The sequence below is a fragment of the Pan paniscus genome, chromosome 11, assembly GCF_029289425.2.
Source record: "Pan paniscus chromosome 11, NHGRI_mPanPan1-v2.0_pri, whole genome shotgun sequence".
NCBI classification, from domain to species: Eukaryota; Metazoa; Chordata; class Mammalia; order Primates; family Hominidae; genus Pan; species Pan paniscus.
This window is the reverse complement of record NC_073260.2, coordinates 49,294,446-49,320,761: the sequence shown is the minus strand read 5'-3', so window position 1 is coordinate 49,320,761 and position 26,316 is coordinate 49,294,446. Positions and strand designations below refer to the sequence as shown.

At 38.5% G+C, this 26,316-nt stretch overlaps 1 protein-coding gene across 2 annotated transcripts; it reads left to right on the top strand.

Moving 5' to 3' along the window:
- LOC129393066 (histidine-rich glycoprotein-like) lies at positions 1-23,710 on the top strand. Of its 2 annotated transcripts, none has more exons than XM_055091791.2 (2): positions 1-1,434; positions 20,691-23,710. In XM_055091791.2, the coding sequence occupies exon 2, from the start codon at positions 22,589-22,591 to the stop codon at positions 23,702-23,704; it is 1,116 nt and encodes a 371-aa protein (XP_054947766.1). In that variant the 5' UTR covers positions 1-1,434; positions 20,691-22,588; the 3' UTR covers positions 23,705-23,710. The 2 variants fall into 2 exon arrangements, with proteins under 2 accessions (XP_054947766.1, XP_054947765.1); XM_055091790.2 differs by lacking the exon at positions 1-1,434 and adding an exon at positions 19,147-19,380.
- The last annotated feature ends 2,606 nt before the right edge of the window (positions 23,711-26,316 follow it).

The following is a 26,316-nucleotide window of genomic DNA, read 5'->3' as shown; positions in this document are numbered from 1 at the left end:
TCCAAACACAGAGGTGTTCTGACTTTATACCCTGGAATAGAGGAGTTTTAAGAGAATGATGCTTTAGTGGTTGAAATGCTGAGCCCTCACTTTCTTTTCTAAAAAAGAAAGAATCACTGCTTTTCTATGAATTATATATCGAGGTTTTGCTTACATTTTTTAAAAGGTGTATGTTACTTTAAAAAACTTTAAAAACTACTTCTTTAAGGGCAACATCAGACATTTACTTTTTCATGTTTTCTTTTCTTTTTTTTTTTTTTTGAGACGGAGTCTTGCTCTGTTACCCAGGCTGGAGGGCAGTGGTGCGATCTTGGCTCATTGCAACCTCCGACTCCCTAATTCAAGCGATTCTCCTGCCTCAGCCTCCTGAGTAGCTGGGATTACAGGCATGCACCACCATGCCCAGCTAATTTTTGTATTTTTAGTAGAGATGTGGTTTCACCATGTTGGCCAGGATGGTCTCAATCTCCTGAGCTCGTGATCCACCTGCCCTGGCCTCCCAAAGTGCTGGGATTACAGGTGTGAGCCATGGTGCCCGGCCAACATCATACATTTTCGTAGAAATTTTAGGCATGTTGACAAACTTCTGGAGGAGATATTACAGGAACAAAGGGTGATAATTCACAGATTACTCTTATTCCTTCAATGTATAATGAGTAATGTGGTCTTGATATCCATTAATATAAAATGGTGTGCAGCATTTTAAAATACTTAACGTGTTAATCTAAAGAGTTGGTTACTATCCTTAAGTCAGATTGTTTTCTTGGGTTGGGTTCCTACACAGACTTTGAGACAGTAATTCCAGTCAAGGGGTTGATTTGGTAGGTGATACCCGGAAAGCGCAGTAGGGGAGGGGTGAGACAAGGATGGGAGGGAGGCAGGTAACCCGGGCTCTTTCTCTTCCTTTTTTTTGTGTGTGTGTGTGTGAGACGGACGGAGTTTCGCTCCGTCGCCCAGGCTGGAGTGCAGTGGCGTGATCTCGACCCACTGCAAGCTCCGCCTCCCGGGTTCCCGCCATTCTCCTGCCTCAGCCTCCTGAGTAGCTGAGACTACAGGCGCCCGCCACCACGCCCGGCTAATTTTTTGTATTTTTAGTAGAGACAGGGTTTCACCGTGTTAGCCAGCAGGGTCTGCATCTCCTGACCTCGTGATCCACCCGCCTCGGCCTCTCAAAGTGATGGGATTACAGGCGTGAGCCACTGCGCCCGGCCACCGGGGCTCCAGTACTTCAGGGAGCCTGGAGCACACCTGACGTGACCCACCCCCGGGACAAGGAAGCAGGAAGATCATCCTCCAACTCCCATCCCGCTGGCTGCGGGCTGCTGGCAAGGCTTCAGCTCTGTGGCTCTTCTGCTCTGCTCCACGTGAAGGCCAAGAGGAAGCCCTCAGGGATGGAGCTGCAGAGGCTCGAGGTGGAGTAGAGCGGGGATATGGGTGAGCACCATAGCTGCCTGTTACAAATAACATATTAAGAAAATGCTCGTTTCATATAATTAAATTCACACATGGAGCGAATGCAGGGTAATGCTTGAGCTTTGAAGTTGGACAGATTTAAGTTGGAATTTCCCTCCTATTGGTACTAGCAGTGTGACATTAAACCAGCTATTTAGCTGCTTCATACTTGGTAAAGCTTTCTTAGGATGTATAAATGAGTATACATTTATGAAACTCTAACTGAATTTCTGGCATATATTAGGTATTCAATTAGCATTAAGGTATATTACAAGCAATAAAATTGCTGTGGCTTAAGGTATGTTACTCTTCAAATTTACAAGGTAATTCCAACTTTTTCCAACAATTCCAGTGGTTAAACAGATTTACATTACCACCAGAGGTTTATGGGAGTTTCGGTTGCTTTACATCCTTGACAATTTTCAGTCTTTATAATTTTAAACTTTGCCTTAGGTATGTAGCAGTATCTCATTGCGGTTTTAGTTTTCATTTCCTTACAGATTAACAAGATTTGTTGGGGTCATTTGAATATTCACTTTTGTCATGTGCCTGTTCAAATTTCTTGCCTATTTATCTATTTAGTTGTATTTTTATTGATTTATAAACAATTTATGTAGTTTGGATACCAGTCTTTTTTGGTATTATATGTTGCTAATACCTTTTCCCACTTGGTGACCTGCCTTTTCATTCTCTTAATTGATGAACAGAACTTTTTAATCTTGAAAGTAATCCAATTTATCGATCTTTTCCTTTATGTTCACTGCTTCCTGTCAGGTTAAAACATTTCCTCATAACAATATTGTGAAGATATTTCTCCATGTTGTGTTTCAGAACTTTCATTTTTTTTACGTTTTACATTTAGACCTGCAAATTAACTGGAGTTGATTTTTGATTTTTGAATGGTATGAGGTGGGTTATGTTTTCTTTTTTTTTCTGTGCAGATAACCATTTGACTCATCAAATTTACTGAAAGCATATCATCCCTTTACTGAATTGCAGTTTCATTTTTTTATAAGTAAATTAAGTTTACATATGTGCAGATGTGTTTTTATACTCCCTGGTCTCTTGCATTCATCTATTTGGTTTTCCTGGTGCCAATTTCTATACTTTATTAACTAAGGTAAATTTATCATACATTTTGATATTTGAAGAAGCTTTCCAACTTTATTATTTTTCAATATTTCCTTGGCTATTCTTGACACTTTACATACATACAAATTTTAGAATCAGCTAGATAATAACTATAAAAACTACTTGCTGATATTATAATTTGGATGGTGTTGAATCTATAAATAATTTGGGGGGACCATTGGCCTCTATATACAATTGAATCATCAAATCCATTAATACAGTATAGCCTGCCATTTACTTAAGTAAGTTATTACAACTAATACCTTATAGCTTGTTGTGAGGCAATCTTGCTTCACTGGATCTATTTGCAACTTTAGGATGGTTTATAAGTAATAGCTTACTTTAATTTCTAACGTTCTTGTTAGTATATAGTAATGCAATTGGTATTTGCTAATTATTCTTGTATTCAGCATCCTTGCTAAATATACTTCTAAATTCTAATAATTTGCTTGTAGAGTCACTTTTATTTTCTACATACCCAAACATATTGTCTGCAAATAATTACAGTTGTGTTTCTTCTTTTCTAATTCTTGCAATTTTAATTTCTTTTCCTGGCCATATTGCACCAGTTAAAGCCTCAAAGATGATGTCAAATTGAAGTAATCTTTGTCTCCTCTTTATTTCAAATGAGCAAGCTTTCAACTTTTTATACTTAAGTATGATGTTTGTTGTAGGTTTATGTAGATACCATTTATCAGATTATGGGCATTCTTTTCTATTACCAGTCTGCTAGGTTATTTTTTATTAATTTAAAAATGATGAACAGATGTTGAATTTTTTCACATGTATTTTCTGCATCTAATAATATAATTATGATGAATTATCTCTGTCATTCCATTAATGAATTACATTGACTGATTAGCAATGTTCAACCATTATTGCAGTCGTAGAAATAAACTCAGCTTTGTTATGATGTCTATATGATGCCAATATTATAAGATTTTTGCATTTCACATTTATGTTTATGAAGAAGATTGATCTGTGATTTCACCTTCTTGTAATGTACTTGTCAGATTTGATATCAAGTTATGTTTTTGCATAAAAGAAATAGAGAATAATTTGGTATCATTTCTATCTTAAAATTTTAGTAAATTTACTGGTGAAAGCATTTAGGCCTGAATTTCTTTTCCTGTAGAAAAAAATGTTTAATTGTTGATAAATTTTCTCTCATAGATTTAGTACTATTCAGAGGTTCTATGTTTCTTGTGTTAATTTTATAATTGAGGCTTTCTGGACCTTAGTCAATTTCTATCTACCTTTTTCAAACTCATTGGTATAAAGTTTTGCATACAATCATTTTGTCTTTTAAATGTATGTAGGGTCTGTAGTAGTATTCCATTTTTAATCCCCAAATTGATAATTTGTACATTCTTTCTCTTCTTGAATTTGTTTGTAGTTATTTTCTATTTTATTGCAGTTATTTTTTATGTTGTTATTTTTTGTTTGCATCTTTAGAAAAGGCAAGAAATTTATATGATCTGGAGAGAAACCAGAGTGTAAGTTTGCATCTTTATTAATTCCTCCCTTCTACTATCGTTGATTTAATTTGATCTTCACTTTATAACTTTCAGTATTAGATATTAAACCCCTTAATTTCTAAAATTTCTAATTTTATAATATATTCATGTGAATACAGCTTTAGCTGTGTCTCACAAGCTCTACACTGTATTTTTATCACCATTCAGTTGAAAGCATTTCTAGTTTCCTTTGTTATTGTTTTCTCTGACCAGTAGATGATTTAGAAGCTGTGTCTGATGCTTCTGGTGCCAACATTTCATCTCCCCGTCTGCTCTGGTTTCAGCTGCAGCTGCAGTGAGCTCCTTTCTTGTTGACAGCCTCTCACCTCAAGTGTGATCCATGTAACTCTCTACTTCTGCTCCAGGACAACTCAGATTCTCTGGGAGGCTGCTTGACTTGTGCACAAATCCAGTTCTCCAATACAGGGAAGTCAATCTCTATCTACCATTTTCAAACTCCTTGGAGGAGTTTGCCTTTTTCAAATTTCCTTGGAGGGAAATTGACCTCCAAGGCCACTCAATCCATGGTCAACTGGAGCTGGTATATAAATGTCTCAGCCTCCTTTCCTTCACTGGTAAGTTCTGGGGTGCTTTATGCCTGTCACAGGTTCCTAAGCAATCAAGTCATCATTGGACAAACCAGATACTTTACATCATTGGCTTTCCCAGCTTCCTTGTCTGGATTTTCCCATTCTCTCATTGCTGCTTCCAGAGAGCACCTTCCAAATAGACTCTCTATACTATGCTCTTATCTCCAGATCTGCTTTTGGGGGAATTCAAAATATAACTATTGTATTACTTAATTTCCAATTATAAAGAAACTCAGGGTTTTTTTGAAATTAGTGATTTCTACCTTAATTTTACTGTGGTCAGAGAAAATTTCCTCTAAAATCAGTACTTTTGAATCATGCTTATATATTATCTGTTCCAAAATACATAACATTAGTATTTAAAAAGGATATATAATGTAGCTGATGTGGCAGGTGGTGGTATTTTTAGTGGACAGAGGAAAGAGATTGTAAATAGAAATGGTCAAGGGCAACTTCTTTCTTGGGTTGTCATTTGGGTACTGAAGTGTGTCCTGCCATCTTTGCAGCTGAGTGATAAAATGGGGCCTGGAGGTGCCTCTCATCTTCAAGATGCCCTCACCTTTTGGAAGCTAAGTGGGAATGGTGGAGCTCCACATAGAGTAGGCAAGGAGCAGGCTGCATGCACGAATGTTTTAATGCGGGCCTTAATCTAAGAGTTTCTCAAAGTCACCCGTGGTGCAGCTTCATTCACAGTCAAGAGAATAGATAGGGATTTGTGGCCAATATTTCATGTGGCAAGAGTGAGGATTTGTCTGTAATGCTCTGTGTTTGTTTCCGTAAAAGAACCTAGTACGGCTTCTGGTGGCTTTGGTAAGAAGCTGATTGTGGACAGAACCGAATGCATAATTTATTCAGAACGAAATGAAAATATGAACACTTTACAAAATACATGAATAAAAGTGCCGTTAAAGGTGCTAACATATCATGTTTTTACATTTTTTCCATAGTTTTTCTCTTGACTTATCATGATGTTTTCAAATGTGCTATTTAATGTCATAATAAGTAAAGACAAATTACCATTATTAATTATTAGCATGCATTTTACCATTCATCTTTACATAAATTTGGCAGTTGCATTTTGTAGCTCATACATGCATATGTATTTCATTCTTACCAGAATGATGGAAATGCTGCACAAAGTAAAGTCAATTGCTTTTATTTCACTTCATGATATGCACACATTCTACCAACTCTCTATCTTTGGCTGACTAATGAGTGAGAAAGCACTCAAGGAAAAGAAACGTGGGTTGCTCTTTCCTTCCTTTCCTCCTAAGTCATTATTTTCAAAGTATGTGGTTGCCTAATACAGGGAGGTAGCTCAGGTAAGAAGGGACAGGATAGGGTGCTTTGGTTGTTCGGTTTTTTGGTTTTTTGGTTTTTTTGAGATGGAGTTTCACTCTTGTTGCCCAGGCTGGAGTGCAATGGCGTGATCTCAGCTCACCACAACCTCTGCCTCCCGTGTTCAAGCAGTTCTCATGCCTCAGCCTCCCGAGTAGCTGGGATTACAGGCATGCACCACCATGTCCAGCTAATTTTTGTATTTTTAGCAGAGACAGGGTTTCTCCATGTTGGTCAGGCTGGTCTCAAACTCCCGACCTCAGGTGATCCGCCCGCCTCGGCCTCCCAAAGTGCTGGGATTACAGGCATGAGCCACGGAGCCTGGCCGGTTGTTTGGCTTTTTAAAGGCCATTGGCTTCTTTCTGAATTTCAAGCAAGCTCTTGTTTAAACAGATCATGTGCAGCTTCTTGGGGCTGTCTGCACTCCTCTTATTCAGTGGTGAAGGGAGTGAAGATTGGAGAATACTAAGGAAGGAAGACATTTTTGAGGTAGAGAGGTAAAAGTTTTTTTTTTTTTCTTTCACTGTTTTTCCTTGGTGGTGGCAGTAAGTGTACCTCACACACTCTGTGTGTCCCTCAGGGGCCTTTTATTTTTTTTAATCTCAAGGAAGTTATGAGCTGTGCCTGGGTCTGGGCAGAGGGCTGAGGCCTGGGCTGCAGGACTCTGGAGCTGCCTACACTCACTGTGGCCCCTACCTTGGCACAGCCCGTGCCCCTGCAAGCCAGGGCTGGGGGACACTGAGCTCTGCACATCCCACCCTGACAGAGGAGTGGAGTCGGGCCAGAGACTGCTCTTCTTCCTGATCTTTCAGATAGTCCTTTCAGCCTGGAAGGGAACTGTGTTTCCTTCCACCCTGCTTCTTGAGCGAGGGACCCACGTTGGCTGCCTTGGTTTCCTCAGCTGCCGCTCTCCTATCCTGCTGAATCTGCTCCTGCCTCAATCTCTCTGCCAGGTTCCTCTCTCTGTGCATGCCACCAGCTGCCCAGTGCAGAGTTCTCAGCCCTACCTCCTGGGCTCTGGCTTTGTCATGGATCACCACTTCCTCTCCGCTTAATGGAACCCTTCCCTGGTTCTCAGGACTCTCGAGCTCCTGGTTTTCATCCTTCTTCTCTGAACACTTCTGTGTTTTTCTCCCCGGTCAGGTACTTATAACTCAAATTTATAACCTTGGCTTTCATTTCTAAGCCAAGTGTAAAACCTGCAGGTATAAAGAAAAAAAAACCCACTTTTTTTTGTCAGATATGTTAACATCATATCTGGCACTAATTAGCAAATAACTTTCCAGAAATATGTAACCTGGTACGCTGTCAGCAGCATAGCTTCTAATTCCAAAGTTAGTTCTGTCAGTATACATGTAGATCTTGATATAGATCTTTATATAGATACAGACATGCACATAAAATTTCCCCTAGTTCTAGCCATTGGAAAGATCATATAGATACATCTATATGATTACATCTATATGTATATATACATCTATATGAATTCCATCATTATAGATACATCTACAATTCTCCAGGTGACTCGTTTTCACAAAGGAGCAGGTGCCTGTGCACAGGGGTATGACAATTTGGTAAAGTGAGAAGGCATTCCAGGCAAAGTGCACAGCGCAGGCAAGCACCTGAAGCCGGAGAGAGCCTGCTGTGATGGGGACCATGGGTAAAGGGAGATGGATCTGCAAACGGAGACAAGGCTGAGGTCATCCCGTGCCCCTGATGGTACTCTAAGGAATTTAGATGTTAGTTTCAGTGACAAGAACCATTTGAGGATTTTTAAACAAGGGAACGACTTGAAAGGATTCGTGTTAGAATATAGATTTGATCTTTTTAAGGGCACAGAGAACTCTCAAAAGAAAACTCATTCGGGCAGCAGGATATTTAAAGGAGATGTGAAGAAGGCCAGGCACCCCAGCAAAAAGTGACAGGTCAGGACAGAGGCAGCAGGGCGTTGTTGTTTAGGCCTGGGCAGACTGGGGCAGCCAGTAGGGAGCAGTTGCTGGATAGTGGGGGCTGGGGGGTTGCGGACGGAACAAGTAGAGGTAATCTAGTATCATATTAAAGAAGATGTATTGAGACTTGTTATTTAAACAGAGCTTGTTTAATCTGTATAAATACTAGTGGTGACATTTTGCTTAAAATGTTAATGTTTTTAGATTTTGCATGTTTCTATACAGCCGCTGCGCACATGACCTTTTTTGTTCCCTTCCCCTCTCCTGCCCACCTTGAGTCTCCTTTCCCCTTCCCTCCCCTCTTCTCCCCTTTTCTGCACTATCCTCTCTGCTCTTACATTTGGTTTTGTTTTTAAATGTTTTACCTTTTAAAGAAAGCGTTGGGTTTCTGATTGCAACTTCTCCTAAATCCACTAGGTGGAAGTAAAGTATGCAATTTTCTTTTTCCCATACCATTGCAACGTGTTTCAAATGTAAACGGGCTCACATTAAATATATGAGTTATTACAAAAGTGGAAAATATTTATTATATATCCTTTTGGAAATATCAAAAGTCAGATAAACAAACTAAAATTAAGCTGTAATGCCTATACCACATTCATAGCTAACCACTCTTTCTCTGCAATTTATTTAAAATTCATATATTTTGTAGTTAATTGGCATCATACTTTAAAAATCGTTTAGTTCCCTAATTTATTTTACCTACCACTGTATCCTAGACATTTTTCTACATTATTCTCAAGACTTTAAAATTGTAATATAAAATTATAATTGATGTATATTGTATATGCCTCTGTATCTCCATAGATATAGTGAAGGTTTTATAAATAAGACATTTATAGTCATACATGTACCTGTTTGCCCGCATCTCTGGCCCTTTGAAAGATAGATTCACAGAATTTTATTTGAGAATCAAAAGGAATGGACATTTTTAGGACTCTTGATCTGTTGCATTGTTTACAAAATGGATGAAGCATGTACCTGCTTGTCACAGCTATATCTGAGAGGTCCCTGCCTCTCATTCCCACCCCCCTCTCCCCGCCACCCTCGCCAAATCTAGATCAGTGTCTTTTTCTCGTTAAGGAGTCTTAGTCTTCTGACTTTACTTCCAAAGGGGTAATGGTAAAACAGCTTGGCCAGATTCCTGGATGGACGCTGATGGACTCAACCAAACTAATTTTTCTTCTTTGTGAATTTGCCCAGTGTCATTAATCAGAACAATTTTTGAAAGTAAGAAGAAAGGTATTGGCCAGCAGATGGCGCCCTAGAATAAAACAGAGGTAGATGAAGAAATGTTGATTTTTCTTGCCATGATTTCTCTCAAAGCAATGGTTGAATTTGACATACGTATGTTGTAAGGAAGTTGTTAAGAATAAAAACAGCCAATGCTCAGAGTTAAGAAAATGCAATGGTTTAGCAGGAATCCATCCACGGGAGTACAGAAAGTTGAAAATGTTCAAAATTTAACACTTGGCTGTGCTACATTTATGTTTGCCGGCTTAGGTAGGAGTTTGAATGCTTTCCTAGTGAGGACCCGAGAGCAATGATGAGTCGAGGTCTTTATTCCTAGTCAGGCCTCCTCAAGCTCATATTTTCTGTCTTTTGTGAGGCATTGTTCCTCCTACCATGACCCCAGGGCTTACACATATACTAAGTAGAAAATCTAAGATCTGTGCTTACAATATGTCTTCTCTGTAGTACAGGTATTAAAATTACAATTTCCCTTCTTAAAGATATGGTAGGATCCAATAAAGGAGCACTATGGAGCTTTAAAAATGATGAATATCTCTAGACTTTCACTAGTAACCATGATAAAATAAGTTTTATCAGATCATCATTGTCTGGAGATAGATATATAGAGATAGATGGATAGAATCTATATATCAACATCTGTGTAATATATGAACGACACATATTCATTTTAGGTTTTCTGGTTGTTCCTGGTGGCAATGGTGATCTGATAAACCTATTTTATCACAGTTACAAGCGGAAGTCTAGAGATATTTATCATTCTTTAAAGCTTCATAGTGCTCTCTTTTGTGGCTGTTTTACAAAATCCCTGTTGGTAAGCACCCTTGCCTTCAAAATGTGATTATTAGAAACTAGCAAATGAAAATTTCCCAGTGCTTTTTTTTATGGTTTTATAATTTTTTGAGGTATAATTGATATGCAAGAAACTACATATATTTAAAGTGTACAATTTAAAAAGCCTTGACAGAAGTACACACCTATAAATCAATCGCCGTAATCAAGATTGCTGACATAACTACACCCCAAAAACTTTCCTTGTACCTCTTTGTACCCCTTGTACCTCCCTCCTTTCTCCTACTTCCATGGCCAAGGAACTACTGATCTGTTTTCTTTCATTATGAATTAATTTTGCTTTTCTAGAATTTTACATATATACTTTTATGTCTGTCTTCTTTCACTTTTGAGATTCATTTATGGTTGCATGTATTAATATTTCATTCCTTTGTGTCATTGTGTGATAGAGCACATTTTGTTTATCCTTTCACTTTTTGATGAACATTTAGATAGCTTCTAATGTTTTTAGTATTTACAAAAAGCTGTTGTAAGTATTTGTGTGAAAGTCTTTGTACAAACCCATTTTTTTTTTTTTTGCCCTTGAGGGGAATGCTTTGGAGAGGGATCATATATTAAGTGCACATTCAACTTTTTTAAAAATAAATTTTATTGTGTATATTTAAGATATACATGACATTTTGGGGCACATATAGTCAGTAAAAAGGGTACTGTACTGAAGCAAAGCAACATGTCCATCATCTCACATAGTTACCCATTTTTTTGTGTGTGCATGGCAAGAACAACTAAAATCTACGCATTTAGCATGAATTCCATATATCGCACGATTTTATTACCTATAATTCTCATGTTCTCCCTTAGATCCCTAGACTTGTTCATCCTACATATCTGTTACTTTGTATCCTCTGACCTACATCTCCCCATTACCACTCCCCCCACCCCCATGTCTCCCTGCCCCCCACCCATTGCCCCTGGTAACCACTATTTTGTTCTCTGTCTCTGTATACTTGCATTTTTTTATATAGAAAGAAAAACATTACATCTCACTTACATGTAGAATCTTTTTAACAATGTGAAACATTTAACCTTTTCATAAATCAACAGAAAGTTTCTGATGGCAGTTATACTATTTCACATTTCTACCAGCAGGAGAGTTCCAGCTCCTTTACCTCTTCCAATATGTGGTGTGGTCAGTGCTTTTACTTTGAGCCATTGTATTAGGTGCATAGTACCCTCTCATTGTGGTTTTAATTTGATTTTTCCTATGACTAATGATATTTCATTTGCTTGGTTGCAAAACATGCATCTTTTTTGGTGAAGTATCTGTTTAAATCTTCTGCCCATTAAAAAAATTAGGTTATTTATTTTTTAGTATCGAGTTTGAGAGTTTTTTTATATTTACTGAGTAAACTTCTTTACTGTATATATGTTTTGAAAATGTATTCTTTTAGTCTATGGCCTGTCATTTCATTCTCTTGACAGTATCTGTAAGAGTATCCCTTGAAGAACAGACAGTTTTAATTGTGGTGAAAACTAATTTATCAAGTTGTTCTTTTATGGATGTTATTTTTGGTGTCGTATTTAAAAAATCTTTGTCTAAGCCAAAGTCACAGGTTTTCTCCTATTTTTTTTTTCTAAAATGTTCTATAGTTTTAGGTTTACAGTTTTGGTCTATTAACAATTTTGGTCTATTAACAATTTTGAGTTCATTTTTTTATGGAGCAAATTATGGGCCAATTTTTCTTTCCTGTGTATGGATATAAAATTATTCCAACATGATTTTCTGAAAAGAGTATTCATGTTTTTGCTGAAACCACACTGTCTTGGTTACTGCAGTTTTATAATAATTCTTTGAATTCTATATTGTGATTCCTCTGTCTTTATTCTTTTCTCAGGTTGTTTTGGATGGTCTAGTTTCTTTCTATTTCCAGACAATTGATTTTTGTATCTTGTATCCTGAATCTTGTTAAATCACTGATTCCTTTTGTAGAATTGTATATTTCATTACCTTTTCTAACACAGATAATCATGCTTCTGTGAATGATGATAGTTTTATATTTTTCTTTCCAATATAAATGCATTTTATTTATTTTTCTTATCTTACTACACTGGCTGAAACCTCAAGTATACCTCAAGTATAATGTTAAATAGAAGTTGTGAATGTGGACATGCCTGTCTTGCCATGATTTTGAAACTCAACCTAATAGCCCCATAGATAGTTTTTGTTTGTTTGTTTTATCATAGAAATTGACTCCCTGATCTTAAAGCTTGAAACTTTTGTTTTATCTGAGTCCCTTCCTTGGGAGATGGCCTTCTGGCCTCTCAAAAAAGGTGTCAAAGAACTGAAACTCCTATTGTTTTCTTCATATCTTGTTTTTGAAGTTTGTTTGCTTCTGTGGAATTTTAGTTTTTATCATATATATATAAGATTTTAAGGGATTTTTTAAACAATATTTTTGTCTCTTTCTGCACTTTATTCTGTCATTTGTGGGATCTGATTACATGTATACTAGGCTAGTTGACACTCCTATAGCTGATAGATGCTTTATACATTTTTTATTTTTTTCTTTCATTTTGTGTTTTATTTTGTATGATTCCTTCCTTCCTTCCTCCCTCCCTCCCTTCCTTCCTTTCTTTCTTCTTTCTGTTTTTGGAAATGGAGTTTCCCTGTTGTCACTCAGGCTGGAGTGCAGTGGCAGTGGCACGATCTCTGCTCACTGCAACCTCCAGTCCCATGTCTAGTGATTCTCCCACGTCAGCCTCTCACGCGCCACTGTGCCCAACTAAGTTTGTATTTTTAGTAGAGACGGGATTTCACCATGTTGACCAGGCTGGTCTTGAACCCCTGACCTCAGGTCAGCCACCCGCCTTGGCCTCCCAAAGGGTTGGGATTACAGGCATGAGCCACCATGCCTGGACTGATTTCTGTTTTCATTTCTTCAAGTTCACCTGTCAATCTTCTGCAACATCTAATCCACATTAGCCTAATTCAGTACAATTTCATTACACAATGCTGCTTTCATCTGTAGAAGTTTGATTAGGTGGTTCCTGTGTCTTTCATGTTTGTAACATTTTGAATGTATACAATCCATTTATAATAAGTGTTTCAATGTCCTTGTCTACAATTCTAATACCTGCATCAGTTTTGATTGGTTGATTTTTCTCTTCATTATCTGTCATGCTTATCTGCTTCTTTCTATTCTTATTTTTATTTTTATAGATAATTTTAAAAGACTTTAATTTTTTGAGAAGTTTTAAGTTTATAGAAAAATCAGTAGAATGTCTAGAAAGTTCCTAATCCCCCCCACACACTCAGTTTTCTCTATTATTTACATTTTGTATTAGGGTGGTACTTTTAAAAATAATTGATGAGTTAATATTGATATGTTATTATTAAATAGTGTAAATAGATGACTTTAGGGTTTGCTCTTTGTGTTGTGTGTTCTATAGGCTTTGACAAATGTACAGTGACATGTGTGCATCGTTGCAGTATCAGATAGAACAGTTTCAGTGCCCTAAACATTCCCTGTGCTTCACTATTTATATCTCTCACAAGCCTCTGGCAAATGCTGAACTTTTTTTTTTTTTTACCTGTCCTCATAGTTTTGCCTTTTCCAGAATGTCATATAGTTGGAATTATACAGTGTATTGTCTTTTTATGTGGGCTTTTGTTCACTTAGCATATGTTTTTAAGGTTTCTGCATATATATTTTTAAAATAGACTTTATTTTTAGAGCAGATTAGGTTCACAGCAAAATTGAACAAAAGATACAGAGATTTCACATGTACCCCTCCCCACATATTTGTATCAATATCCCACTATCAATATCCTGCACCCTCACTATCACTATCAATGTCCTGCACCAAGAGTGGAATATTTGTTACTATGGGTTAATCTACAGTGAGTGACACATCGTTATCACCTGAAATCCATAGTTTACATTCGAGTTCACTGTTGGTATTGTATATTTGAGTTTTGGCACATGTATAATTACATTTATTCACCATTAAGAGGCAGAGTAGTTCCACTGCCCTAAAAATCCCCTGTGCTCTGCTGATTCATCCCTCCTTCCCCACAACCCCAGCAAGCACTGATCTTTTTATAGTCTCTGTAGTTCTGCCTTTTCCAGAATGCCATACAGTTAAAATCATACAGCATGTAGCCTTTTCAGATTGGATTGTTTCATTTATTAATATGTATTTAAGATTTTGCAGTGTATTTTTATTGCTTGATAGCTTATTTATTTTCAGTGCTGAATAAGATTCCATTGTCTAGATATACCACAGGTTATTTATCTATTCATCTGCTGAAGGATATCTTGTTGTTTCCAAGTTTTGGTAATTCTGAGTAAAGCTTCCATAAACATTTGTGCGAAGGTTTTTGTGTCGATGTAAGTTTTCAGATCATTTGGTAAAATCTCGAGGAGCATGATTGTTGGATTTTATGGTAAGTGTGTATATAGTTTTGTAAGAAACTGCCAGACTATCTTTCAAAGTGGCTATACTGTCTTGCCTTCCCACCAGCAATGAGAATTCTTGTTGTTGCACATCCTCATTATCATTTTCTGTCACTGTTCTGGATTTTAGCTATTTTAATATGTGTATAGTGGTATCTCATTGTTTTAATTAGCATTTTCACAGTGACATATGATGTGAAACATCTTTTCATATGCGTATGTACCATCTCTATCTCTTCTTTGTTGAGGTGTCTGTTAAGGTCTTTGGCCCATTTTTAAACCAGATTTTTTTCTTATTGTTGAGTTTTAAAAATTCTTTGTATATTTGGATAACAATCCTTTATCAGATGTCTCTTTTACAAGTATTGTCTCCAATTGTGTGGCTTGTCTTTTTATTCTCTTGACAGCGTATTTTACAGAGTAGACTTTGTTTATTTTAATGAAGTCAGGTTATAAATTCTTCCATGGATTATGCTTTTGGTGATTTATCTAAAAAGTTATCACAAAAATTAAAGTCGTCTGGATTTTCTTCTAAGTTATCCTTGAGAAGTGTTATAGTCTTGTCTTTTATACTTATTTCTGTGATTCATTTTGAGTTAATTTTGTGAAGGGTGTCTGTGTCAAGACTCATTATTTATTTTTTTGCATGTAAATGTCCAAGTGTTCCAGCACCAATTGTTGAAAAGACTGTGTTTTCTCCATTGCTTTATTATATTTGCCCCTTTGTGAAAGATCATTTGACTGTATTTATGTGGGTTTATTTCTGGGCTTGTTATTATTCTGTTCCATTGATCTATTTGGATCTGCTTTTGCCAGTACCACATGGTCTTGATCAGTGTAAGTCCTGAAGTTGTGCAGTATCAGTCCCACAACTTTATTCTCCTCCTTCAATATTCTGAGTCCTTTTCCTTTTTAGATAAACTGTATAAACTTTAAAATTTAACATATAAACTTTAAAATTAAAATTTAAAGCATATACACTTTAAAATTAAAATTAAAAGCAAATAAACTTTAAAATTAATTTCCTGATATTCACAAAATTACTTTCTGTGACTCTGATGAAAATTGCATTGAATCTATAGAAAGCATTTTTAATTGTAGAAATAATGTATGAGCCTATTCTGTTTATCAAAGTAAAGTTACAGATAAGCCAAAGTGCCTTTTTTCCCAAATTGTCAATGCTAACCACTCCTAAAAGAAAACCAAGGTAATTGTTGTGTTTGATATAGTCTTTCACACTTTAAAACGTGTTTATGTACAAAATATATGTCTCTAGAAAGAAGTTGGGAAGAACTGACATCTTGACAATATTGACTCTTTCTTTCCATGAACACAGAATATCTCTTCATTAATTTAGTTATTCTGTGGTTTCTTTTATCATCTTTTTGTAGTCTTTCTCATATAGATCTTATACATATTTTTTACAGCTTATACCTAAGAATTTCATTATTAGGGGTGCAAATGTACATAGTAATATGTTTTTAATTTCAAATTTTATGTATTTATTGCTGATCCATAGAAAAGTGTTTGACTTTTGTATATTAATCTTGCACCTTGCTATAATTGCTTCTTATTGCCAGGCTTTTTGTTGTTGTTGATTCTTCCAGATTTTCTGCATAAAGATTACATCATCTGCAAACAAAGAGGGTTTTCTTTCTTTCTTTTCAATCAGTATACCTTTTATCCCCTTTCTTGTTTAATTGCATTAGCTAGGACTTTTGGTATGATATTGAGAAGCAGTGGTGAAAGGGGTATCCTTGCCTTGTTTCTGATCTTAGTGGGAAAGCTTTGGTTTTCTCAGCATCGAAAGCATTTTTAATTGCAGAAATAATGTATGAACCTATTCTCTTTATCAAAGTAAAGTTACAGATAAGCCAAAGTGCCTTTTTCCCAAATTATCAATGCCAACCACTCCTAAAAGAAAACCAAGGTAATTGTTGTGTTTTATACATTCTTTCATACTTTAAAACATGTTTATGTACAAAATACATGTCTCTAGGAAAGTATATGTATGTGTGTGTATTATATTGACATATATACTTACATATATATTTCCAAATTATACTTAAAAATAGAATGAAATGATTAACTGTGTCAAATACTGCTTAAAAACAGTAAAAGAGTACTAAAAACCATTCTTTAGATTTTTACTGATGCCATGGTCAAATAAACACGATCATGGTGGGCTTAGGAGAGAATAGAAGGAGAGGAAAGCAAGACTGCATTTATAATTAAGTCTTTCAGGAGTTTAATGCTAAGGCAGCAGAAAACAGTGGGTATGATGGGAAGGAGGTAGAAAATTTCCTAAAATTGTTCCTACTTTGTTTGTAAAATAGCAAGTGTCATCCTCCTAGAATGAAGATGGAGAGGTCATGTTGCCCTACGTAGTTCCAAAGAAATTAGTGGCTTCTGTGTCATGTTGAAATAATATACTCAAGGACACTAGGACAGTAAGCAAATAACTCAGAAGATAAAAATTCTAATCAGATCTGTTCAAGTCCAAAGCCTGTGCTGCAGAATTTTTCTGCAGTTTGCTCTGTTGACAACTGGCATCAGAATCCCCTGATATTTTAGTTTAAAAATGTGTTTCCAAGCCCCACTCCAAATCTACTGCCTTAGAATACAGAAAATTTATATATGAAGAGCTCTTCAAAGTCATTCTTACATACACTGAAGTGTGAAAACCAGTAATGCCTACTTTCCGTCATAATCTGAGAGTCACAAAGTGAAATTCCTGTAAGTAGCAGGCTGCCAGACACTTAAAAGAGTCAAAAATGCCATGAAGGGAACTGTGGTCACCTGGGGTCCAATTTAGACATGTTTAAAGCACTAGGTGGGTGAAAGAAAACATATTTACAGGCTAGATTTGTGACTGAATTATTATACTACCTTCTTCAAGAGGAAGCTGTGTGTAGCAGCAAGATCTGGCCATGGGCCTGTCTCTATTAGCATCACACTCTGACTAAATAGAATTAATTTGGATAAGAAGGTGAACCAAGGGCTACTGATATTTTCAGATTGCCACTACCTAAATATCAGTTTTAATCAATGGTTTAATAGGTACACAAAATATCTAATGTGATTTCTGTCAAACTGTGGTGTGCAAGCAATAGACAAGATGACAACAAATTATACTAGACAAGAAATTAGAAAGAAGAATGCAACCTGTAATTACTGCAGTAAAGAGGTCAGTTGAATTGCATCGAGTCATGGAGGATAACTGCACCTTAGATAGAGGTGCATGTTTTCATCTAACCAAATTCAGGGGAGATTACAATAAGAACTGGATAAGCACGAAGTTGAAAATGTTACCTGGTGTACAGAATGCATTGGGTTGTGAAATTAAACCCTGAGTAAAGGCATGAGCTGAGCGTTTCCCTTTGACAGAACAGAAGGGTGAGCTATAAGAAGGGGCATGTCCATCTGCAGCTTAGGAAGAATTATACTGAGAGTGAGAAGCTTCCAAGTTCATCGCAGCACAAAATCTGTCTGTAAATAACCTTATCATCACCCTGTGGAGTAGGAACCTCAGCCCACATAAGATGGCAAGTCTCTTTTTAGTTTATAACTCTCAGAAGGCATAAGAATATGGAACTGATGAAGTTATTCCAATTAAAGGCATTGTTTCCACTGTGTTAACTTTAGGGGCATGCATGATCTCCATTGGGATACTATCTGTGTATTTGTTACTTACATTATTTGAATGTATCAAAGCTACTGGATAATCTGTCAAATTAGAATTGTGACTTAAATGTAAACTAGGTAATTGATATTAGATTTGCGATATCAGTTTGAAAGCTATAAGAATTTGACTCAATTTTTTAGTGTAATGTCTACTGGGATTTCTCATGTTGTCTTGAAATGATAGATAAGGCTGAGGCTAAAGGCAAAAACCACTCTGTATTTCACGAGAACAGCCAGTGCATGGAAGCAGCCGCTTTCCCAAGAGTTTATTCACAGATTATAGATCAGAGCTTCATGCCTGGCTTCTAGACGAAATAAAAGGGAGACTGGGAAGTGGGCTACAGTGAGGGGCATGCTGTGTTCACAGTTGGAGGCCATTCTTGTTCCTCTCCATGTCATGGAAGGGGAGAAAGGGAAGTGTTTTCTCCCTGTGGCCCTGTTGGAACATTGAGAAAATCACTTGTCAACATCGGAGTGTTCTGCAAGAAGCAGAGACTGGCACCTCCATCCTCAGCTGAGTTCTTGCTGACTACTGGGATCTGTAAGTCTCTGGTGCCAAGACATGAAGTAGCCCGGCGATGGAGTTCATGGAGAGCTTGACCTGCATCGCTTGGGGCTTGGTGGCATTCAACACAAACACTAAGGCTACTGACAATGCACTGTCTCAAGATTGCTGAAGGTCACAGTGTTCTGGAGGAGGCTGTATTAGGAGGATCTGAAGGATGATAAATATGTGCCAGGGAAGATGGGGGTATCACTCCTCCCTTCCCAGTTCTACAAAAGCACAGGACAGTGCAGAAGAGAAACTCAGAACTGAACACACAAATGGGGTATCCAACTAGAAGAAGGAGTTGGGGTGTGTATGCTCTGGTCAGGCCGTGACTGAGCCGTGACTGCCTCTCTGGAGGGCATCCTAGTGGGGAGGGCGTCAGCACTGTGCTGTCACACTGCACATCAGCAGACGCTTGTGACATCACACAGACCCAGTAGGAAACAGAGAAGGACTAGGACCACCTCCATCCCCTAGCAGGCGAGCAGCCATGTGAGGCACTCACTGCCTCCTTCCAGAGCTCTCCTCCCTGCTCCCGGCCTGGAGGAGCAGGCACCTAGAGGGAGAAGGACTGGCCACTTCAGAGCAACCCTACCCCAACCACACCAGTGAGGGGTTGGGGGAAGAATCTGAAATGAAATAGGAGGGCAGCGTGGTGCCTTAGAAATGGTCAGAACTGAATCTTATATTATGCAATGACATCTCTAAAACCCCCAAATGACAGAAAAACCATGGATGCCATACCAAGATATCAGTAATGAACTATCTGGGTCTACCATTACAGGGTCAAAGTACTTGTCCATATGGTTTTAATATTTTAAGAAAATTTAATTAAAAACTTTCATAGTCAAGGTTACTTGTTTAGAGGAACTTAAATTCTTAAATAGCTATATAAATTAATTAGTCAGAAAAATAAATCACTATTATTTTAAACAGTTATTAGTTTTATGAATAGAAAAACAAGATTTTAAAGTGGACCTGAAAGACTTATGAATAGAACTTGTTTCCATGAGGAAAAGTATCTGTGTAGGAAATTAATTTTAAATTCCACCTCAGGGACTCCAAGAGTCTTTTCAACACATGAATTCCCTCTCTTCCTTCCCAGACTTTAAGGCAAGTCACTCACTTAATGAGCATACTGCCTATCTATCTATCTATCCATTTATCATCATCTATCTATCCATCCATCTTCAGTTCTATCCTCAGAGATTCTGATTTTTTTAGTTCTGTAAGAACTAGAGCCAAATGCACACGTGCATGATTCTCTAAAAATCTGTAATCATTTTATTGCATAGGAAAAGAAAAAGTAGTAATGAAAAATGTGAATTGCAAAAATTCCGAGGGCTGGGGGGATTGGGGAGACAGTCAAAAGATAACAAATTTTTAGTAAGGTTTAAGAGATCTACTGTACATTATGGTGACTATAGTTAATAAAAATTATATTTTTTGAAAATGGTTGAGAGTAATTTTAAGTGTTCTCACCACAAAAGGAAATATATAAGCCACATACGTTAATGAGCTTGATTTAGCCATTCCACAAGGTATATATATATCAAGACATAATATTGTATACCATAAAGATATAAAACCTTCGTTTATTCAAAATAAATTTTAAAAAAGCATTCAGTATTGTATTCTCTGAGAGTTGCTGAATGATCTAATTGGATTGATTTCCAAGGCAGTACAACAACGGATTCTTAGTTCTTCTAGAGAATTTGTTAGCAGGTGGTAGGCAAGGAAGTCAGTGAGGCTGACTTTAAAACATGGGAGTCTACAAAGAGCTAAGGGAACAATGAGGACAGCTGCATTGCAGTGGTAAGCTCTAAATCTCATTCTCATTTTTGTAAGAAAAAATAGCTGCACACCTACAGACATTTAGATATTATTAATAAATGTGCACTCTGCACCCAAGGTTCTAGCATCATCTCATAGAGAGAGAGAATTGCCTAGCTCATTGTCTTTGCTTCTTCCTGGTTTAGTCTTTGCCGTTCTGATAAAGGAGGGATGAACTGCAGTGCACAAGAGATATCGATCTCGGGTTGGAACATAGAAAATGTCAATGAAGGATCCACAGCTTTCATCATTCATGGGAAACTGGTAGGCCAGACCAGCCCATCCTGTCTCAGAAAGTGAACACCCCTGTGACAGCAGGATGTTGGAGGTGGGGGTAAGTTTCCACCGCACTGGCTAAGTCAGAGCCCGTCATTTAAAAAGACAAACTCAGGCAGTGTGAGATTAATCTGTTGACAATCATCCCTTAATGAAATACAACAGTCAATGCATATTCCATATATGTAATATGTACACATCACACATTACACATATACATAGATGCCCGTACAATCCATATTACAATAATACAATTGACAGTTAGTCCATTTCTACTGATCACCTTCCAAATGCCGGCAATAATTTAAAGTCGACATACAAAGAAAAAGAACACATTGTTTCCTCCTCTAAGGAGCTCACAGGTTAGTAAGGGGAGACTAAGAAACTGAGTTATAAATAAAGAGTTAACGTAATCCCACTGAGAGGTGAAGCCAGCTGCACTTCTGGGTCGAGTGGGGACTTGGAAAACTTTTCTGTCTTACAAGAGGATTGTAAAATGCACCAGTCAGCACTCTGTAGCTAGGATTGTAAAACGCACCAATCAGCACTCTGTAGCTAGCTAGAGGTTTGTAAAATGGACCAATCAGCACTCTGTAGAATGGACCAATCAGTGCTCTGTAAAATGGACCAATAAGCAGGACATGGGCAGGGACAAATAAGGGAATAAAAGCTGGCCACCCCAGCCAGCAGTGACAACCCGCTCAGGTCCTCTTCCCTGCTGTGAAAGGTTTGTTCTTTTGCTGTTCACAATAAATCTTGCTGCTGCTAACTCTTTGGTTCTGTGCCATCTTTAAGAGCTGTAACCTTCATTCTTGAAGTCAGCGAGACCGTGAACCCACCAGAAGGAACAAACTCCGGACACACCAGCACTTTGGATGGCTGAGGCGGCTGATTGCCTGAGCTCAGGAGTTGGACACCAGCCTGGGCAACACAGTGAAACCCCATCCCTACTAAAAATACAAAAAAGTAGCCAGGCATGGCAGTACATGCCTGTAACCCCAGCTACTTGGGAGGCTGAGGCAGGAGAAGCGCCTGAACCTGGATGGCGGAGGTTGCAGTGAGCCGAGATGGCACCATTGCACTCCAGCTTGGGCCACAGAGCAAGACTCTGGCTCAAAAAAAAAAAAAAAAAAAAAAAAAAAAAAGATTTAAAATCAGAGTTATGATTGCAAAACAATAATACAAGTAATAGAGTTTCAGGACTCTTCTGACCCATTTGCTGCACGTTAACCCACTTATTTTTCATAACTACCTAAAAAGGTAGTGGACCCTCATTACCGTCTCTGTTTACAAATGAATATATTGAAGCACAGAGAAGAAGTTAACTTGGCCAAGATCCCGCAGCTAGTAAGTAGCAAAGACAGGCACTGGAACCCAGGTATGTTTAACCACCTCCGAGCTGCCCTTTTCCTGTGTGGGCAGCTCATAGTCGGCTGGCTGCACCTTACAGCCTGTCTCCAATCTGGCCAGTTGCTTCCTTCTTCCTGTATCTGAGGTGGGCATGGGAGGAAGTCATGCATTTCTTCCAGCTGCCCAAACCATGGTGTGCACCCTGGCCCTCTCCTCAGTCTTGATGGGAGTCGTGAGACACCTGGAGCATCATCGCCTTGCAAATGTTTCCTCCACTTCATGGCTTCCTACACTGGCTGTAGAGGAGGGTGTCGGACATAAGGAAGTCTCCTGCACGACATCAGTAGTAGACACAGGCCCCTTCCTGAGTCCTCCACTGTATGCTAACACCTGACCGAAAGCCTGATCGAAAACATTAATGGGTCTTTGGCATCAGTGGAAGGGAAATACACCGCAAAGCACAACAAAAGCCAACCATGAGCTAGAGGATTATCCCCAGAGTTCATGGGTCCAACTCTTCCTCCACAGGAGCATCCTGTACACACAAACATACCACACACACTCACCACACAACACACATGCACAAACCACACACATATATACCACACACAAACACACCATGCACGCATACACACTACATACAACATACCACACACAACACACACACCATACAATGCACATGCACGGACCACACACACACACCACACACATACTACACACAATACACCACATACAATGCACACACAACACACATATATACCACACACCACACATGTACACAAACACACCACACACCACACACAATACACTATACACACAACACCCACACCACACACAAACAACACATACACCACAAACACACATACCACACACACCACACCATACATGCCACACATTCACACCATGCACACAGAAATACCACAACACACAGCACATACAAACACAACACAAACATATACACCACACACACACCATATATGTGTACAACATGCACAACACACACAGACACATATCACACACCACACACACACCCCACACAAACATGCACCACACACACAGACATACTGCACACAGACAAACCCTACATACAGATACATGCCACACACATACATATATGCTACGCACACCACACATACACATCACACACACAAGCACACCACATACCTACCCCCCCACACACACATGTTATATACTGTCTCCCCACTTCCCTGTCCCAGCAACCAAGAGAAAGACTTTGAACCCTGCCCTCAGCAGCCACGGCTCCACCCCACCAAATCGTTCACTCACATCCACCCACGTTATTTTCCATTTGATTGGTCCTTCTTCAGTGAGAGCAATGGCCAGAAAGTCAGCTGTCTTTACGAAAATAAACATAGGAAGGAAGGAAGGAAACAAGAAAGGGCGGGAGGAAGGGAGGAAGGAAGAAGGGGAAGAAGGGCGAGAGGAAGGAAGAGGAATGGAGGGGGAGAGGGGAGGGAACTCATTCTTAACCCAGTGGTGGCTTCCTCACCTTGTCTCCTTCCCCACCCTTTGAAATAGAATAAGCCAACCCAATCTAAGAATGCCTCTTCTTGCAGAATCATAGTATTTTATTATTATATGTAACGTTAATGTGGATGGCATTGAAAGCCCAGGAGTGAGAGAGGTCCCCCAGGGAAAGCAAAAGAAGCTGGAAAGAACCTTAATATTTCATCGACCTTGATGGAATGGGCAGAGTGAGTAGTGAGTGCATTAGTGTTTGTTGAGCCTCTGCTCTGTGCCTACTAGATGCCAGGCAGGTCAAACAATTTAGAATTACTCTGTATGAAGGCAGCTTCTGTCCAATTGTATTAACGTTTTAAAAAATGTTTGAATTATTAAATAATACCATTGACCTTTATTGGATGTAGGGTTCCATGAATTTTAGCACATTGCACAGTATCATGTACCCACAACCACAATCAGGATACAGGACAGAACCACCCCCAGAGTCCCTTGTACAATCCCTTTCTAATCATATCCTCCCCCATCCCCTAAGCCTTGGCAACCACCGATCTTTTATCTGTCACGATAACTTTGTCTTTTTGAGAATGTCATGTAAAGGAACAAGTATACAATCTTTTGAGACTGTGGATTCAGTTTTCAGTAATCCTGAGTAGAACTGCTAATAATATTTGTGTACTAGTTCTATCAATTACTGAGAGAGGAATGTGGGCATTTCTCACCATTGTGGATTTGACTATTTATCCTTTCTGTTCTTCCAGTTTTTGCTCCATGTGTTTTGAAGCTCTGTTGTCAGGTGTGTCCAATTTAGGATGGCTACAGTAGTTTTTTTTTGGTGAATTGACACTTTTATTATTATATACTATCCGATTCTGTCCTGGATAATTTCTTTTCTCTAAAGTCTACTTAGTCTGATATTAGTATAGCCACACAAGATTGTTTTTAGAAAAAATATAAATTTTTTTATTTTTATTTTTTATTTATTTATTTTTGAGACAGAGTCTTGCTCTGTCACCCAGGCTGGAGTGCAGTGGTGCCATCTCTGCTCACTTCAAGCTCCGCCTCGCGGGTTCACGCCATTCTCCTGCCTCAGCCTCCCAAGTAGCTGGGACTACAGGCACCCACCACCATACCTGGCTAATTTTTTTGTGTTTTTAGTAGAGACGGGGTTTCACCATGTTAGCCAGGATGGTCTCGATCTCCTGACCTCGTGATCTGCCCACCTTGGCCTCCCAAAGTGCTAGGATTAGAGGCGTGAGCCACCACGCCCAGCCTATATATTTTTTATTTTATATTTTGAGACAGAATTTCAATCTTGTTGCCCAGGCTGGTGCAGTGGTGTGATATCAGCTCACTGCAATCTCCGCCTCCTGGGTTCAAGTGATTCTCCTGCCTCAGCCTCCCGAGTAGCTGGGATTACAAGTGCCCGCCATCACTCCCGGCTAATATTTTTTTGTATTTTTAGTAGAGAGGGGGTTTCACCATGTTGGCCAGGCTGGTCTCAAACTCCTGACCTCAGGTGATTCGCCCACCTTGGCCTCCCAAAGTGCTGAGATTACTGGCATGAGCCACCATGCCCAGCCCATATATATCCATTTTTTTTTTAAATAAACTTTTTATTTTAGAGCAATTTCAGATTTACAGAAAAATTGCTAAGATATTAGACAATTCCCATATACAACTCCCCCCACCCACAAACACAGTTTTTCTTATCATTAATGTCATACATGAGTATGGTAGATTTGTTACACTTAATGAGTCCATATGATACATAATTATTAATATCTGTAACTTATTCAGATCTCCTTTGTTTTAACTTCTGTCTGTCTGTGTTGTTGTCACAGGGTCGAATCCAGGATACAGCACTGCATTCAGTTACCATGCCTCCCCAGGCTCCTTTTGGACAGCCTCTTGGACAGTTACTGTTCTTTTACTTTTTTTTAAAAAATTTACATTTTAAAATTAACATTTTATTAATCATTGTAGATTAAAATGTAGTTGGAAGAAGCACTACAGAGAAGTATTTTGTATACTTTGCCCAGTTTCCTCCAATGTAACATTTTGCTGACTTTCTGACCATTGGTCTCACTGAAGGACCAATCAAATGCAAAATAACGTGGGTGGATATGATGGAAGGATTTGGTGGGGTGCATTCATGGCTGCTGAGGGCAGGGTTCAAAGTCTGTCTCTTGATTGCTGGGACAGGGAAGTGGGGAGACAGTATATAATATATGAGTGTGTGTGAGTGTGTGTGTGTGTGTGTGTGGTGTGGTAGGTATGTGGTGTGCTTGACAATGACGCAAGCCACTCGTCTCCTTCAGATTTCCCCAGTTCACTTGCACGCATCTGTGTGACAGTGTGTATATGTGAGTGTGTAAGTTACATACAATTTTATTGTCTTTATAGGTTCATGCGGGCACAGAGTCAAGATACAAAACAGTGCCACAGCACGAGGATTTCCTATGTTGCCCTTTTATAATCCTACTCACTTCCCTCCTGCCAAATCCCTAACCTCTGACATTAGTACTTTTTTTACAGCAGGATCCTGGCAATGCATTTTGGTGATTTTCCTTCATCTGAGAGTGTCTACATTCAGTTTTATTCCTGAAGAATATTTTTACTGCATATAGGTCCTGAATTGGCAGTTTTTTTCCTTCAACACAT

Coding starts and splice junctions, on each gene's coding strand:
- LOC129393066 (XM_055091791.2), top strand. CDS start 22,589: ATGGGTCTTTGGCATCAGTGGAAGGGAAATACACCGCAAAGCACAACA.